General features: G+C 47.9%; 2 protein-coding genes across 3 annotated transcripts in view; one reads left to right on the top strand and one right to left on the bottom strand.

Moving 5' to 3' along the window:
- Nucleotides 1-1,558, bottom strand: part of PDE6C (phosphodiesterase 6C) — a 47,472-nt gene extending 45,914 nt beyond the window's left edge. For both annotated transcript variants that reach the window (XM_059398151.1, XM_059398152.1), the window contains exon 1: nt 1,124-1,558. In XM_059398151.1, the coding sequence (XP_059254134.1) occupies nt 1,124-1,558 (435 nt within the window). The remainder of the gene's footprint in view (nt 1-1,123) is intronic.
- Nucleotides 1,559-10,286: 8,728 nt separating this feature from the next.
- On the top strand, nt 10,287-18,247 carry RBP4 (retinol binding protein 4). The gene is made up of 6 exons (XM_059398150.1): nt 10,287-10,394; nt 10,521-10,648; nt 10,763-10,899; nt 11,034-11,140; nt 16,142-16,354; nt 17,964-18,247. Exons 2-6 carry the CDS (start codon nt 10,538-10,540, stop codon nt 17,999-18,001), a joined length of 606 nt encoding a protein of 201 aa, XP_059254133.1. The 5' UTR covers nt 10,287-10,394; nt 10,521-10,537; the 3' UTR covers nt 18,002-18,247.
- The last annotated feature ends 296 nt before the right edge of the window (nt 18,248-18,543 follow it).

Below are 18,543 nucleotides of genomic sequence, written 5' to 3'. Positions count from 1 at the left end.
TAAAGGGGACAAACCAGTCCAGTCACAGGCACAGCGGCAGTTAGCATCAGAATCTACCTAAAACCAGCTTGACCTCCCTGAAGCCAGGGATCAGAGAGGACTGACCACTCTGCGGTGGTGGAGGGCAACCCTTGCACTGGGGGATTGTGCTGGGCTTGTTTGCAGAGTGTTTGCTAATGTTTGACGACTTCTGTGCCTTCTGGAACCGCAGGAAGGCCCTGCTCGCTCCTATAATCAGCTTCAGGAGGCACAAGGGGGATTAGCCTCCTGCCACCAGCTGCCCCCATTCACGAGTGATTTACATTCCTTCCTTCTTGTTTATTTGTATTTTTTTTTTTAATGAGCAACCCCACTGTGGTGATAAGAAGAGTGATTTGTTGTTGTTTTTAAAAGCACAAACCACGCCTTGTGTTTGCACAGTAGGCTAGCTCAGGACCACACCATGTGGTTGGAGGTGATTCTGGAGGGAGCTGACTTGTGTGTGTGGGGGGGGGGGGGGGTGTCAATTGTGCTTATCATCCAAATTTACATTTTTCACAATCGAAATGTCAACACCTGAACTTTCAAATGGCATTATTTGTTCTTTCTGTGCATTCGGTCCATAAGTGAAAGAATCCATTTATGAGCTAGTCCATCCCCAAGAACTGAGGGACCTGAAAGGGTTGTGAGCGAGAGGTGTGGGGAGCCGCTCACAGGTCTCAGCGTCAGGCACTGGATCTCACCAGCCTGGGCCGCTTTGCCAGGTTGTCCAGAAATAAAGTCTCCAGAGCTGGGAGGATATGTAAGGGAGCAGGTGTGGAATGCACCTGGCTCCGCTAAGTTTGCCCAAGAAAATGCCCGACACTATAAGGGACACCCGCTAAGAACTCACTCACTGTTGATCTCGAATCCTACTTGAACTGAGCATCTTGTGTTTTTATTTGCTAACTCTGGCAACCGTCTGCCTAGGGGATCCTCTTCCCACTGTTCCTACTCCTCAGGTTACAGACGACCTCATGCCGCAGGCTGCTGCCCCCCCCCCGCCCCCCCTACCCCACCCCACCAGCTTCCAGCTCTTTCCCACTGGCTCTTCCCCAACCCTGCCAAGACATCCGGTCGGCCCCACTGTCACAAAGCCACTTACCTTTTGCACATCTGGGACATTAATGGCTTTCTTCGTGTGAGCAACCCAACCCACTATCCCAATGTCCAACGGAAACACAACTTCTCTTTCGGGGACCACCAGGCTGTCCTCAAACCTGGAGGTGGGGGTGATGTCAAGCAGCCTGGAGGCCACCTCAGGCGTGCCGTTGCGGGCCCGGCAGGCGAAGAAGCTGCAGCGGTCGGCCTGCAGCAGCTGTGCCAACTTCCCCAGGGCCCGGTGCACCGTGAGCTCTGGGCTGGCCGCCTCCTCCTGCATGGCCAGCATCAGCTCAGAGCACAGGGCCCACTCCTCAGCCGACGACAGCGGCCCGCTGTCCCCGGGGGCTTCCCCCAGCCTCTGGGCGAGGTACTCCTTGGCAAACTGGGGGTGGTCCTCTAGGTATTTCTCCACGGCCTCTTGGCTGATCTCACCCATAGTGTGGTTTGCTTTGCTGCTTTGGCTCAGAGAGGGAGACCCTCGGAGCACCCCCTGGGACGGAGTGCCCAGAAGGAACTACATCCTGGTCGAAGTCACTGAGGAAACCCTACAGGGCCCCTCACAGGATCCCCGAAAGATGGAGCAGAATGGTTGCCCAGCAGAGCTTTCAAAAAAACTGCCGGAAGCTCTTGGGCTGTGACAGAAGGTCTGGCTTAGAGTAGGATTCAGGGAGCACAGGATTAAAGAGTTCTTCAGGACATGAAATCCCTAAGCATTCTTAGCTCATAAGTCCTCAGAACATCTTAGATCAGCCAGGCAAGTGGCAAGTTGAGGTGACTATTCCAGAAAAATCACTGAAGGGAGAATCATCAATGTACCCATTAATGATAGGACATTAGCATCCATTGATACTTTGAATCATTTTTTCTTGATAACTATATGAAGGGAAACTATTAGACTTTGGAAGGGTCTGCTTATTTATATGGAACTTTAATGAGCCTTTGGGGGAGATGGAAGGGTTTAGCACCAATGCAACATAAAATGGAATATTAATCTTTCCTTCTCTTAAAAGTCCTACGATCATCCAAGTTGCCTGGCCTTTTTCTAAAACCTTCACCTCTCAATTCCCCTCATTTCAAAGCTTGACCTTGGGAGTGTTTTAAAGGAACAAATCTTAATCTTGTTCTAGAAAGGTGAACACGGCAAAACATTTGCCTGTGATCCAAGCCTAATCAAGCCACAATGTAATCAATAATCCTTGTCAAAAGACATGATTGTAAAAGGCAGCCAATACACCTGCTAACTGGGTCTTCCTGCCACACATCATAGTTTGGATTTTGTTTTGAGCAGTAATAGCCAGCCTCATGCATTTTTGCTCCAAGACACAGTCTGTTAAATCTAGTGGATAAAACCTGTCTTGTCTGTTGCTAGGATCTCTAATGTCTCATGGGGTTAGGCATAGAAAAACACTTACCACTACTTAGTTGTGTTTAATGTTTAATTTATTAAGCTTTTACATTGATTAAGCACACTTTCCCAAATACTTAAACACTATTATACAACTAATAAGTCAAACAACACATTTCATGAACCAATTTCCTTGAATATTTAAATGCTGATTTCAAACTTCGTCAAGGTCTTCTAGCATTTCAATACAACAACGCAAACTTTGTGGCAGATTCTCTCAATGAACACACACGGTACAGGAACTCTAAAAGCTCGTGTTAGACCCACATTTAAGTCCATTTCAAAGACAGCAATCCCATGGGTTTCATTTACTTTGTTAAACTTTAAGCTTACCTTGATAGAGTGATAATAGCCTTATCAGAAAAGAAAAAGACATCCAAGGAGGTTGCAGGTTCTAGGTGAGTCAACGAGAGGTTCTTGGCGGTTTTCCCATGGGAACTGAACTCAAACTGGCCTTGGTCCAGCTGTGTGGCTTCTTACAGTTGAGTTGGCTTGCCACCTCAAGAACCCTGCCAAGCGCAAACCTTTTCTTGTGTCTTCCTCTGTCACACTCAGTGTAGTCTCAAGAGGGTCCTCCTCAGAGTACTAGTAACTGTGTAACATCCTATTAGCATCTCATTATAATTAAAATAATGCAGAGATAAATCTTCTAAGAGAAAGGAGTTGAGTCAACCCAGTCACCCCTCCCAGGGGACCATCACATTCTAACACAGTTTGGGACACTTCTACCCAGTTACTTTGTGTGACCATGGCACAGTTCCAATTTCTACCAAAAGTATGTTGTGTGCTCACAATTCCCCAGTTCCACGCTTCCCTCGTACCCAGAGAGAGGAAAAAACACGTATCTGTGTTCCATACGCAGATATATACTTAAAGGGAAAAACAAACTAACCACAGATGTTAACATTCCTCTACTTATAAAAATGAAAATTAATTTAAAAATGAAACATAATCTGTTATTTTTACCATTCCTTTGTTTTTGTAACTACTTCTGGATTCATGGTACACTCATTCTCTCAACACATTATCTATGGACTGTCCATTATAAACAAGCCGCTGTATTAGCTTCTGTGGTAAAGACTTCATGTTCCTCCTCATCTGAGTCTCTTCTCATCCCAGTTATATGGGAAGATTCTCTTTTTCTGCCCTCTTCCCCTGGTAAGTTCATGTGACAAACTTTGCCTCTGGGATGTGGTCATAAATGTCTCTTCCAGGTAAGAACAATTTCTTGCCAGCATAAGATCCTGAATTCTCCATTCTCCCCACTGCCACATCAGTTCCAGATGGAGGGGTCTCCTGATTCCAAGTGAGGATGTCCTGGAACAGAGGCCCCTGCTGACCTGAGATGGACAGGTAGCATGAGTGAGAAAGAAATCTTTCTCATTTTTAGCCTCTCAGAGATGAGGGCTGCCTGTTACCGGCAGCACAGCTGGGTCAATCCTAACTGAGACACTTGTGCTCTGGGGATGCAGGGGATGAGAAAGCCTTGGTTGTAGTTTCACAAGCACTTGTGGTGGAGAAGGGAGATGAGAGCAGTATAGAAAGATCCATGAAGTATGGAATAGAATATGATAAATGCCAGAAGGGAGATCCCTAAACATGGCTATGAGAGTGCAGAAAAGGGATCCTATCTAGAATGGGCAGAGATGGGGGGTGAGAATGAAGTGTGGTCCAGGTGGTAGTAACAGCAGAAGCACTAGCATGGGGGTGTAGAGTAATGGGCTCAGATCACAGGAGCCTCAGAAGCTGGGCTGAGGATTTTGGACCCTGGAGAGTTTGGGGGGACAGGGAAAACATTATAAGTGTCCTTTTCTACAAACTTAATCTGGTAGTGCTTAGAAAGATGGGTTGGAGAAAAGGAACATTATACCTAGGGATAAGATTAAGAGGCTACATTGCATTTGGTTCATTATCAAATACCCTAAAAATGTGTATGGACTTTGACCCTGCAATTCTGCTTTTAAGAATTTATCTTGCAGAGGGCACCTGGGTGGCTCAGTGGGTTAAGCCTCTGCCTTTGGTCCAGGTCATGACCTCAGGTTCCTGGGATGGAGCCCTGCATCAGGCTCTCTGCTCAGCAGGGAGCCTGCTTCCCCCTCTCTCTCTGCCTACTTGTTATTTCTCTCTGTGTTAAAAAAAAAAAAAAAAAAAAAAAAGAATTTATCTTGCAGAAATAGAAGACTGCATGTGATTAATGCAGTTACCAGGGTGTTCATCAAAAGTACAATTATAAAAGTGAAAGATCAGAAATAGCCTAGATTTTCAACAATAGGAAGTTAGGGAAATAAATAGCATTATATTCACAGAATAGAGAGCTACATTTATTATAATCCTACCGTAAAGGTCTATTTATTTATATGAAGAAACATTTATGATATACAGTAGGTTATAAGATCGTTGTGCAATATGATTCCACATAAATACACACACATCCAGGTGTATGTACCAAATGGTAACAGTGATTATTCCCGAGTGATGGGATTCGAAGCATTAATCTTTTCCTTCTTTTTTGTTTATCTGATTTTTCTCAAATATCTATAATGAACATATATAATTTACATAACAAATTCATGTATTCATAAACAAAGTTTGTTTGTTTGTTTGTTTTTATAAACAAAGTTTTTAAGGTTATCTTCATAGGCTACGCGTGAGGTTGCTTGGGAATGAAAAAGTAAGGGACAAGTGTGAGACCCAATTCTAGGCAACAGTTGACAGGAGCAGGCAATGGATTAGTTAGAAAAAACAAGCAAGACGAAGAGATCACTGGTGACTACTTTGCCTACTGCATGACATTTTGTAAAGACAGATTAAAAAAAAAATTTTTTTTTTATTTGACAGAGAGAAACACAGTGAGAAAGGGAACACAAACAGGGGACTAGGAGAGGGGGAAGCAGACTCCCCGTCGAGCAGGGAGCCCGATGCAGGACTCGATCCCCTGAGCCCGGGATCATGACCCCGGGATCATGACCTGAACCGAAGGCAGCGGCTTAACCCAATGAGCCACCCAGGCGCCCCAAGACAAAGACTTTTTTAAAGGGAAATACTGGAAGTCTGCCTTGTAGCATGAACACGAATCTCTCTCCTTTTCTTGTCTTTGACTGAATCCCCTTGTCTTCATTGCCCTTCCTCCTGGATCACAGGAGTGAGCTCACAAGACCTTTGTGTCTCTTACTGGCTGGTCAGCCTGAGACACTGAAAAAAAAAAAAATGTAAGAAACAAATAATATATTTTTTTGAATTACCAAACAGACCACTTAGAATGAATTTCTAATGCAACACAATACAAATTGACTTTTTTGAACTTCACTGTTCGTTGCTGAACTTCACTGTTTTATTGACTTTGTTGAACTTCACTGTTTAATTTTTAGGCATTTCTAAGATATTACAGACATTGATTATCATTTATTTAGATAAAAGTCTCTGAAACAAAACCAGGTCAATGTGAAAACTCCATTCCATTTACCCAGAATATTTTTAGAAATATAAGCCACAAGGTATTGGTAATAAAAAAGTGATCATAGAATAGCTAACATTATATTATATAATCTGTGCCAGGTCCTCTTCTAAGACCCTTACATATATTATGTCATTTAATTCTTCCAATAACCCAAGGAGGTAAGTACTATTATTGTCTTTATTTTACATGCAAGAAATCAAAGCACAGAGAAATTAAGTAACTAGCTCAAGGTCACACAGCTAGTAAGTGATAGTGACCTATCCCAAAACTGTCAGTTTAAATAGGGTTAGATTAAAAAGGGTACCCATGAGGTGCACAATATATCATAATAGCTGCTCTAGGGGAATATACAAAGACATATCCTGTAAGGAACTATATATATATATATATATATATATATATATAGTTCCACACACACACACACACACATATATATACACACATATATATATACACATACACACAGCGAATATATATATATTCAGAAAAAATATATATTTATATCAGAAAAAGATATATATATATATATCAGAAAATGTTATTAAACACCAATTTTTAAAAAGTTAAATAAAAATTCCAAGAACTCTTCTAAAAAGCCTACAGGGGAGTACCTGGGTGGCACAGTCATTTGGGTGTCCCACTCTTGGTTTCGGCGCAGGTCACGATCTCAGAGTTGTGAGATGGTGCCCTGCATTGGGTTCCAGGCTCTGTGCTCAGCCCAGAGTCTGCTTGGGTTTCTCCCTCTCCCCGCCCCATGCACTCTCTCTCTCTCTCTTTGCCAAAGAATTTAATCTTTTTACAAAAGCCTACAGATGTACCAAAGAATGATTTTTCTTCCTTAAACTTTCTGCTTAGCAAGTTCACATTTTTTGATCGTCTACTCATCAACACGCGTAGCGCCTCTAACACTATCATTGCACTGAAGCATTTCGACAGGAAGCAATGCTTATGTAATAGCTAAAGCACGTGCGCCTGAGGTTGAAGCCCCAGTGCAAGTCTAACAATGTCCTGGATTCACCCAGTGTCCTCCAGACCACAGCACTGAGTTCATTTCATGGCTGCACTTTACCCAGAGTCTCCATTCCTACCGTTACTCATCAAGGAATGGCACCCGCAAAAGGTAGGGATTACAGGCCTATCCCAGCAGCCAAGTGCAAATGGGCTCTTTCACCTTGCACATCTGCTCCCAGCAATCTCTGTGCACACCTGATTGTTGGGTGTGATGCGGTGTCTCAAAGTAACTCACTTGGTGGGATCCGTGTGATTTCCCCCTGTCTGATGGTTTTGTAACCACTGAAGGAAGCCTTATTGAAGAAATTAGTTTGACTCTTTGTACCTGAAAAAGTTGGCCGAATAATCTTTTCATTTTCCCACCAATTATTTTGGCATCGTTTAAATGTAGTCAGAAGATAAATGCTACCCCATTTCCTTGTTTTTCATTTTCCTTGGCCTCTCTGTCAGGATGTGGATGTAAATGTCCGTTTGCACAAAATGGAGCTTGGCTTGAAATGCTTCATTTTTATGAGGCCGAGGACACAAGGTTCTTGCATCAGCTCTCCTTTCAATTATGGTAACATATATTACAGGTGCCCCCCCACCCCCGCCCCAAATCTCAGCAGCTTAATCCAATGGAAGTTTATTTTTCATTCCCAGAAAATCCGTAGCTGGTGGGGTCCCAGGCTGATTGAGGCTCCACCAGCTGGTAGAGGAGACAAGAGGGACAGCAAGGCTAACTGGACAGGAAACTTTTGCAAGTCCTGTCTGGGAGTGGACACACAGCACTTTTGTCTTCATTCCATCTACCACACTGAGGCATGTGGCTTTATAGAGCTACAGGAAGTGGGGAGGTTCCATCTGGCAGAGAAGTATCTTCCCAACAGCTCTACCCCATGGAAGAGGAATGCAAATTTTTTGGTGGAAGACTAACTAGCAACCTCAGCTACAAGTGCTAAATTCTGAGAAATTTTATTCTTTTAAGATTTTTTATTTATTTGAGAGCGAGCAAGTGAGAGAGAGAGAGAGAGAGAGAGAGAGTATGAGTGGAGAGAGAGGCAGAGGGAGAGGGAGAAGCAGGGAGCCAAACATGGGGCTCAACTCCAGGACCTCAGGATCAAGACCTGAGCTGAAGGCAGATACTTAACCAACTGAGCCACCCAGGCGCCCCCTGAGAAATTATATTTTAGAAACAACGACCTCTGACCAAATCTTCTTAAATGAAGTTTAACTTAACGTGATTAATTTCAATAAAACAAATTAAGTCCGTATCTATTAGTTGAGCATCTAATAAGTGCAAGTCAAGGTAAATCTCATGGAAAAGTTGGGAGGAGGGGCAGATAACAAGATGAATGAATCCCAGTCTGTTCATGAAGTATGGCAGAAAATGAACCTTTGCGTATATTATATACAATTGCACTTACATCCATTAAGATGTCATTTAAACAAAATCTCATCGTTAGAAAAAGAAAAATGTTTGCGATAAGAATATTTGTTTTGTTTTCTGATAAATAGTTTCACCGCGGGAAAATTTGGAAAGTACAAAAAGTATGAATTGAATGTCCTTAATTCTATTGCATGGAGATTCTGTTTATATTATACATATACAAGCACATGAAAAATATTTTATGAGGACAAATTTCAAAGCACTGAAGCCAAAAACATCAGTTGACCTGTATTCACCTATTTGTAATCATGAAGAAATTCAAGAGAGAATGCCAAAATAAACTGTTTTTCTTTGCTGGCATCTAGGACACCATGGTTCACGATTTATCATTAAAAGAGAGAAGGAGGAGCAGTTACAGCCCCTCTTACACATCTAACATGTAAATGAAAAAACATGTTGCAAAAACAATCAATACAACAATGCACTGAAATTCCCTCTATTCCGTTAACATTTCTGTAGCATGTGCAAAGGCCACCTGAATATGTTCTAGAAGAAACAGATGAAAGGGAGGGGGCTATTGGGAGAATTTCCTGGCAGTGATAACTGTCCAAAGGCAATCAGGCTCTCCCTCCATCACTGGGTGTGTTGGAGGAAAAGCTGGAAGACCTTCTGGACTGTGGGATGTGGGGGAGGGGATCCAAGCACTGGACCGGAGAAAGATGCCCCACGGTCCCTTCCCACAGAGAGCACACCCACGTGACCATGGTGTATCCCCCCATGTGGTCCCTAGGGAGCTATTTGGGATTATACATCCTGGGATAAAACTGGCCTAAGGAGTCAGCTGGTTGGCCAGAAACGGGGCAGGAAGGAGTTAAATGCGCCGTCCTTGGCATTTGGGGAACCCCTAACCACTCAACTGAAGGTGGCAAGTGGAAGCAGAGAACCAGGCAGGTAGATGTCCAAAGAGTTAGAGGAAGGCGCTTGTTTCTCTGCTAGACTACCCGCTGTCATTCAACCAAAAGCTGCACCTTGTGACTTTTTGGATCCATTAGAGGACCTGCAATCCTGACTCTCAGTAAATTGTGCCATCAAGCAGGCAAAATAACCCCTTGCGGAGTTTTGACTCAGTTGACCGCTGCCTACAGCATTTTGTTCATTTCCCCGCTTTGTCCGCTCCTCAGGCGAACTCACCTTAGCTGTTTTGAAAACAAAACAAACTCCACTAGGGCCTTGCAAACCATAAACAATTGGTCAGGGCGCTTGCAAGTGGTTTGAGCCAAGTGCCACACAGCAAGGAGGCGACCACCGAGGCTGCTAAAGCATTTCCTGCCCTGACCCAGGTGCGCTTCTGGAGAATATTTAACAGGGAAGGTTTCAATGCTTCTAAAGATGTTGAAACTAAAGAAAAATATTGACCCAGAAGGCACCACAACTCTCCTGAAAGAGTAAAATGCATCCTTTATGAAATGAAAAACGACTTGGCCGAAATAGTCCCGACCCCCTGCACGAGCGGCCCTCAGAGGGCAGGGAGGCCGACTGGCAGGGCCGGGGCGCGGGCGCTAAGGCACCGGGCGGCATCACCCGGCCCGACTCTCTGGGAGGCCGCGGTGCGCGCGCCAGGCCGACTCGCGCCTCCAGCCAGAGCCGCCGGGGGCCCCCGAGGCCACCCCAGGCCGCAGCTGGCGGCCGCTGGCACGGGTACCCGGCGACCAGGCCAGGGCTTGTTCCCGCGGCTCGGCGCCGTGGGGAGCTGGGCTCGGCCGAGGCCACCCCGCGCGGCCCCTGCACCGCCCTCGGCGGCCCTGGAGGTGCGGCTCCCGCCCAAGGGGACCCTCCCCGCGCCCGGGCGGCGGTGAGTCAGGGCGCGTTATGCAAGTGCTGGCCGGCCGACCCGGCGCCTCCCCTCGGTCTTTCACCCCGGCCGTTACGAAAGCGCGACCCCCTCCCGCCCCGGCTATAAAGCGCCTGGCGGCCCCCGGCGGCCCCCGGCGGCGCCCTTGCTTCCCTGGCTCCACGCGCAGCTCCGGGCGGTGAGCCGCGGCCAGACGGCCGGGGGCCGGGGTCGGGGCCGCGCCGGGGTCCGGGTCCGGGGCGGGGGCGCGGGCGGACAGGGTCGGGGGCCGCGGCCAGGGGCTCATGGCGCGCGGTCCCCGCAGGAAGGACTCCGGGCACGATGGCGTGGGTGTGGGCTCTCGTGCTGCTGGCGGTGCTGGGCAGCGCCCGGGCGGAGCGCGACTGCCGGGTGAGCAGCTTCCGAGTCAAGGAGAACTTCGACAAGGCTCGCGTAGGTATCGGCCGGCGGCCCGGTGGCCGCGGTCCCCGGTCCCCCGCGTTCTCCCTTCCCGGCGGCCGGGCGTGCATGCCGTGCCTCCAAACCCTGCGCTCACTTCTTTCGCAGTTTGCCGGGACCTGGTACGCCATGGCCAAGAAGGACCCCGAGGGCCTCTTTCTGCAGGACAACATCGTCGCCCAGTTCTCCGTGGATGAGAATGGCCAGATGAGCGCCACGGCCAAGGGCCGAGTCCGTCTTTTGAAGTCAGAGCCCCCCCCTTTCCCCCAACCCCCCGCTGAGCACGAAACCCAGACTGGGGAGCAAGGGGGCCTTCAGGGTGGGATGGAGGGAGGAATCCCTTTGCAGGCCTGGCTTAGGATCTCCTTGGCTTTTGCAGTAACTGGGACGTGTGCGCAGACATGGTGGGCACCTTCACAGACACAGAGGACCCTGCTAAGTTCAAGATGAAGTATTGGGGCGTAGCGTCCTTTCTCCAGAAAGGAAGTGAGTAGTCAGTTCAATGGAACCGTCTCTGGGGATGGGGGTCATACCTGACCAAATTGCTGGGATTCTTCTCCAGTGGCAGCCTGGAAAAAATGGTCTGTATGTGGCAGGAACCCTCAGCAAGGCCTGAGGTTAGGGAGGTAGAGACTGGGACTAGTGAAGCCCCCCCTCCCGGCCCACCTTTCACCTTCAGCTCCAAACACCTGGCCCACACTCAGAAGGAACTTTGGGCTTGTCAGTGACCTCCTTCTGCCCTTTTCATGTCCAGCCACTGTGCCAAGGTGTGTCTTCATGCTCAGACATCGCACCTCCCCAAGACCCATCCCACATCACCCCTCTACCTGGTTTTGTTTTTCCTCCATTTTATTGGATTGAATCCCTGGGACAGCCTTGATTACTCTGGGATCCCCAGCAGAGGCTGGGAGACCCTCATTCAAGGATGTAGGGAGCATTCTGCATAGGTTTGGCCCTGGGTCAAACCTCGGTGCCCGACCTGCAGATGCTGAGATACTGAGCCAGGTATAGCGTTCTGGGTGGTACTGACCTCTTCCCTTCTTCTAAGCACCAAAACTCAGATGGGGGACACGGTGTTGAAGATGCTCAGAAAGGCATCCTATAATTTGGGCTGATCCTAAGAACCCTTTCTACGTTCATTCCATTTCTCTTAATTTTCAAATCTGGAATCTCTTTGGTACCTAGAGAATAAGGTAGGCCAAGGGGGGACATATCATGGGATCTTAGAGATGGAGAGTTAACCCTACAAAGGGGCTTCAATATACAGATGAGTAAACTGAAACCAAGAAAAAGTAGTGGTCTGCCCACGGTCATACGAGTTTGTGGGAGCCGGTGTCAAATGCCAGGGATTCCGACTCCCAGGTAAGAAGTAAAAATTGTTTCAAATAATGTAGCAAAACTTGCTAGAATTATTCGTTTAGTGTGTGAAAGGTACACTTTTCTGATAATGAACTAAAAAAATCAATACTGGGGATACAAGATGTAATGTAATGTAAACACATAATTCTCTTGCATTTTTAAGATGCACTCCTGAGAGGACTCAAGTTCTGTGGGTAGTGCATTTGGGAAGGTGGGAAGTTGTCCCAATGAGGAGGTGAGGTTTGCCTCTTTTCTCCTCCTCTTCCTACCAAACCAGATTTGCTTTGCTCTTACCTCTGGTAGATTGAGATTCAATCCAGGATTTTATTTAGAGAGAAAAAAACTCCGAACTATTGAAATCTGGAAAGTGATGGCTGCAGCTATTCAGTGGGGTGACTACAACAGGGAAGGCTCAACTTAATTCCTCGCGAGGTCCCCTTTCAGAAAGCTCCAGGGCTGTGCGTGGCCAAGCACGTGGGTCTCAAGTCAGACAGCCCGAGTGCAGATCCTAACTCCACCCGAAACCTGTGAGAACTCGGGTGTTCCTTGTCCTCTCTGTGCCTCAGTCTCCCCCTCTGCAGAGGAGGTGATCGTAGTGCCTGCCTCATGTTGCTGCCTTAGGTGGATGCAGTGAGGTAACCTGTAGAGAGTCAGAGTGGGGTCTGAGACATGTGTCCTCTGTAAGTGTAGAGTATCCGGGCTTTGGGTAAAAATCACATTTTATCTTCTGGGCACAGGATGAGAAGTCCCACAGACACCGGGCGTTTAAGCCTCTCATTTTTCAAATGAAGAAACTGAGGTCTCTATTAGCCAAGTGACTGGCCCAGGGCCACGTGGCTACTTAGTGGGCCTGTGTGACATCTCTTTGCCCAAGGCATGAGAAAGGGCATGGGCTGCCCCTCTGTTTTCTAAGTAGCCCAAAAAGTGTATGATTTGATGCTTCAAACTTTCTGTGTTTTCCATGCTTTGGGGGGGTGTGGGTGGAGCTTCTACAAACTCCTGCTTTCCCTCCTTGTGCCGATTTTTTTCTTCCTTGATCTTGGTCTGGCATTAAACCCTGACTTGGTTGGGAGGGCCTGAGGCCTCAGAGAGTGGCCTGCATTGCCGGTCTCTCACCTTCTGCACGTGCTGCCTTTCACCACAGATGTGTTTAAAATGAGGTACGCTTTAGCAGAGAAAATAACCTGGGCCCAAATGCTCCCTTAATCTAAATCCCTAAGTCATATCATTTGAAAATTAAGTGTAATAGATTTCCACAGTTGAATATTAAATTTCAGTGTCGGCAGACTCAGACCTGGCTTGCTGCCCCAGCCTGGGGCGCGTTCTGTACTGGCCTCCTTCTGCCCCTGCTCTACCAGCAGCAAGCAGGACGTCTCGGGGGTTATGGAGTGCCGCCGTCAACCGGTCTTGGGTGAACACAGGTTTCATCACTGACTAGCCTCTCTGAACTTTGACTTCCTGATCTGTGGAATGGAGATAGAGAATAGCCCCTGTCTCCTAAGATTGTTGGGAGGACACATTAAGGTAATGCATGAAAAACGCTTAGGTTGATGCATAATAAGTGTTCAGAAAATATCAGCTTTGATCATCATTGTTTTGGGCCTCTCCTGAAAGACCTGGACAAAGACTGTCCTTTGTTTTCTGGATAAAGCCTGTCCCTCTGCTGGTAAAGAGACCTTTGCAGGCTAAATAACATGGGCCTGCTTGCCTACAGCAGTTTCTCGAAGCTGGGGTCCCTGGACCACCTACTTCTAGATAGATCAGCTGGTTGTTTGTGAAAAGTGTAGATTTGTGAGCCGAAACCCAGACTTACTGAAGCGGAAAGTCTTGGGGGTAGAGCCCCAGAGTCTGTAGGTTTCCTGTGGTCCTTAGGAATGCTCCTTCTGCACAGTGAAGCTTAAGAAACTGCTCTAGATAATTCAATCCAAAGAATTTGGGGTTGGGAGGACCCAGTTCATTCTTTCCCGGGGCTCTCAGGCAGCTCATCTCCCATCCCAGGAGAGAGAGTCTAGTAAAGATCGTTAAGATTTGAATTCTTCGTTGTCTTTGAACTATTTAGCCCAAAAGAGCCTGGAGATAAACCAAACCAAACTTTGGCCTTTCTTTTAAAGTGAAGAACAGTAGTCCATTTTCTTAAAACCAAGCATTAAAAGTTACTTAGTTCTTATGTCAGAATTCACTTCTGGCAACAATCTTGGAAAAAGGAAATTAAGCTGCCGATTGGCTGAGCTAATAGCTGCCTCAATCATGAATCGGGATAACATTTCAAAGAAGAGTGCATGTGTGTCTGAGGGGCAGGCTTCTGGGGCGCCTCCGGCTGACGCACTGAGCCCCACCACCAAGGAAGAAATGACTTCATTTGCTGAGGAGGAAGACGGCCCAGAGGCTCAGGAGCCTGTGAAGGGGATCCGTGGTTAGGGTGAGGCCCGCAGGCGGCCCCATGGCTTCTGTTCCTGGCCCAGCCGATGAATAACAGAGCGGTCGTGTGTCAGGGCACCCCCCCCCCCCCAGCTCTGGCCCTGACACTCTCCTGTGGGAAAGCCTGGGAGGTATAGTGGTGGCTCATTCTTCCTCCTGGGGAGCCTGGAGGGAGCCAAACGGGGGGCTCCAGGACCAACTCCTGGGCAGCTGTCCCGCAGGTCTGAGTTCGGGCCCAGCCCCTCCTCGGCTGGCACTCCAGGGGTTCTCAGAGCCAAGAGGTGACTTAAGGTGGGCAAGAGAGGCTTCCCTTATGGTCTTGGATGCTGGGGGACCCAGGTTCCTCTGCATTCCTCCCTCGTGGAACCAACATAGAGCAGAGACCATCTCCTGCTTCATGGCCTGGGTGTGAGACAGAAGCATAGAGGCATTTGTTTCTTTTGTCTTGTCCCCTCTCCCCCCAACTTACCTACTGCCTGGAGACAGTGTAATGGAGACGTTAGGCATGTGGGCTCCGGTTCTGTCCTGCTCTTTGTGCTCTTGAGTAACTTACTTACTTTCTCTGTGCCTCAGTTTCCCCATCGGTAAAATAGAAATAACAGCGTGCACTTCTGGGTAGGTGTGAGGGATAATTGAGAAAACACGGAATCTGTCTACACGGTGACAGATACATAACTAAGAGCTCAGAAAGTCCCCGCCGTGGTTCTGTGTCAATGAGAACGTCAAATTAAGTAGAGATGTGCCACTTTTTACCACGTCTCAGGTGTCTGGATACACTTGAGCATTGCTGCTTCTCCAGCGCCAATCTCTCCAGCGTACGTTCCTATTAACGCTCTTTCTCATCCTGCCTTTGCTGATGCTTATACCATCTCTGCGTACACTTCTTCCCATTTTACAGCCACATCTAGCTGTGACCTCAGGAATGAATGGAACCTGAATTCTTCAGGGGCTCAGCTCTGCCTCTACCTGGGGAGATCCGAAAAGTACAAGCTCTGAGAAAGACCACGGTGTCGGAGGGCGGGTCTCTTGTACCCTCGACACAAAAACCACTCTCTTTTGCCAGCGCGGAGAAGGGAGGGAGGTCACCAAGCAGAATTAGGCTGGAGCAGGGTAGCTGTGAAGCATCCTCCTGTGGATGGAGGGGCAGGAGGGCAGCGAGACAGAAGCTGGCGACCAACAGACGTCAGCCACAAAAGCACAGATGTTGTTGGAGACTAGATGGGGAAGACGGCAGTAGGAAGGTTTGTTTTATGGTTTCCGTGGGCTCACATTCTCAGTTGTTCTTTGGACAGATATAGCATATTTATGGTCAGGGTAAGAGATGATGATTTTTTAAAAAATTTATTTATTTGACAGATCACAAGTAGGCAGAGAGGCAGACAGAGGAGGAAGCAGGCTCCTCGCTGAGCAGAGCGCCTGATGCGGGGCTCGATCCCAGGACCCTGGGATCATGACCCGAGCTGAAGGCAGAGGCTTAACCCACTAAGCCACCTAGATGCCCCCAGAGATGATCATTTAAGTGAACGAGCCCCCCCCCTCCCCACCTCAGGGTTCTTTTCTATGTCCTCCCAATTTGGTGAAAGCCTTCAGAATTCTCTGTAGCCTCCTGCTTCCTAAAGAAATGAAACCAGTTTCAGGAGGTGGGGTATTCCCCTGGCCGCTGAGCCTGCCCGGGGAGAGGCACTGGATCTATGGCGTTCTGGCTTTCAGATGATGACCACTGGATTGTCGACACGGACTACGACACCTACGCCGTGCAGTACTCCTGCCGCCTCCTGAACCTGGACGGCACCTGTGCTGACAGCTACTCCTTCGTGTTTTCCCGTGACCCCAACGGCCTTCCCCCGCAAGTGCAGAAGATCGTGCGGCAGAGGCAAGAGGAGCTCTGCCTGGCCAGACAGTATAGGCTGATCGTCCACAACGGTGAGTGGGCAGTGGGGAGCAGGGTGTGGCTGACTCTTCTTGTGGGGTCAGCGGCAGTGCATTTGGGCCTGCGTGCAGAAGAAAACAGGGAGTCTGAGAAGCCCCATGGGACCTAGCTTGCTCCTTCTTTTAAAATTTTCTAAGGTTTTATGTATTTGAGAGTGAGAGAGAGAGAGCATGAGCAGGGGGCGGGAGGGTGGCAAGGTAGAGGAAGAAGCAGACTTCCTGCTGATCAGGGAGCCCAATGTGGGACTCGATCCCAGGACCCCAGGATCATGACCTGAGCCGAAGGCAGACGCTTAACTGACTGAGCCACCCAGGGGTCCCATCTTGGTCCTTCTTGACCAGATTTTTCATGGTACTGTTTCAGAAGGAGTGGGGGAAAAGCCGGGCACTTTTAATGAGGTAAAGCTGCGGAAGAGAGGCGCTTCCTTTTTTTCTGCTCCTCTAGCCCTGACCTGTGGCCACTTGATTTTATCCCTGGCTCCGCTGCCCCAAAAAACCATTTGACTGAATTCACATTGTCCAGAGATTCGGTGATGCCAGTGAAGGGCCGGGCAGCTAACGTGGCCTTTGGCTTTGTAAAAAGTGAAAGAGAGACATCACCATAGCAAAGTTCAAAATAGAACCATTTCAACAAATGCTCTTTTTTCTCACACGGAACTAAATTACTGTGAAATTGCCTCACTGGACTTCCTCACTTACATTTTTTGAGATTCCCTGGAACAATCATTGAATCTTTTTATAGATGTTACCTTTGTCGGATCTTGATTTAAAAACCAACAACATTCTGGAGGAAAGTGCGCAGTCTGTTTTGAAACGACACTCCCTCACTCCCACAGGAAACCGAGTTTCAAAGTCCAAATAGGTACTGCTAAAATGCAGAAAAAGAGCAAAACTGAACTTTTCTGTTAGTCATCTAACTAGCTGGCCCTCACGACACACAACAGATAGGAACCCCAAACAAAAACATTTAAAAAAGCAAGCTTTTGATGCTTCATCCTGGGCGCAGCCTAAATGTAGGGCGGGGGAAGGATCTCACCACAGTCAGGCCCCACGCCATGCCATTTACCTGCATTACCACCCCCAGCCCTCAGAGCACCTTGGGACGTACTCTCATCATCCACATTCTACTGATGAGAAAACATAGGCCAAGAAAGATCGCACAGGCTGCCCAAGGTCTCCCACAGGCAGCTGAGCTGGATGCACACCAAGGTTGTTCTGTGACCCGAAGCCCCCTGTGGCACTGCCTGGTGACACCGGACATGGTGAACATTCCATAAAGCCACCCACACAGCTGCTGAGGCCAGGCTGATTTGGCCCCCAATTCCCGAAATAGGAGGACATGTCCCTGATCCTTCGAAATACAGTGAGGCGAGTTTAAGACAAGGCAAAGGCAGATTTTCAGACAGCAGATCCTATGCTCTCCACCCCTCTCTAGCCCCCAGAGAGTTCAGGAAGAGCCTGGAGGGTGCCACTGAATCATAGCCTCCTCTAGCTGTGACCTTACAATGAACAATTTGAGCCCTAAGGCCATCACGATATTCGCTGTGTATACTGAACACAGGGGCCAGCTTTCTGTCCTCAATGACTGTCTTCTCTATTTCAGGTTACTGTGACCACAAATCAGAACAAAACATTTTGTAGCAACATGGAGTTTCATTCGAGAAGTTCCCGTTAATTCACGCCGCCCTCAACTTGGTCTTATCTTAGGAGTTTAGCTTGCCCTGCTGTGCTCCCTTCCCCTCTACAAACACGGAACCCCAGCATGCCTAATAGGATACATGGGGATAAGTGAATCTGCACTCAAATGACTGTCTTTCCTGGAATTTTCTAAGGAATTGTTTAAGGCTTCAGATTCCAGACTTTGATTTATTAAAATATAGTCACCCATTTCCTGTGATCCTGGGTTTTTATTTGTGTTGAGTCTGTGTCCTGTAGATGGTTGGATGGGGTGCGCTTTTTATAGACTAGGAAGTCTCTCCCTGCTCTTTATGATTTTTAGCCTGTTCTGGTGCCCAATATCCATTATTAATGACTGTGGCTTCTCCTGACTTCCCAAAAAGGGGCTTCCCCGTTAACCGAGGAAGGCCTTAACTACAAGCCTGGCCAAGACACTGGAGGCCAAAAGAGGAGGTGAGTGTTGATTAGGCCAGGCCAGTGAGCTCAAGGCCTCAGTTTACCCTAGG

This window comes from Mustela nigripes, chromosome 4 (genome assembly GCF_022355385.1).
Source record: "Mustela nigripes isolate SB6536 chromosome 4, MUSNIG.SB6536, whole genome shotgun sequence".
NCBI classification, from domain to species: Eukaryota; Metazoa; Chordata; class Mammalia; order Carnivora; family Mustelidae; genus Mustela; species Mustela nigripes.
The sequence above is the reverse complement of the archived record's forward strand: the minus strand, read 5'-3'. Positions and strand labels throughout refer to the sequence as shown.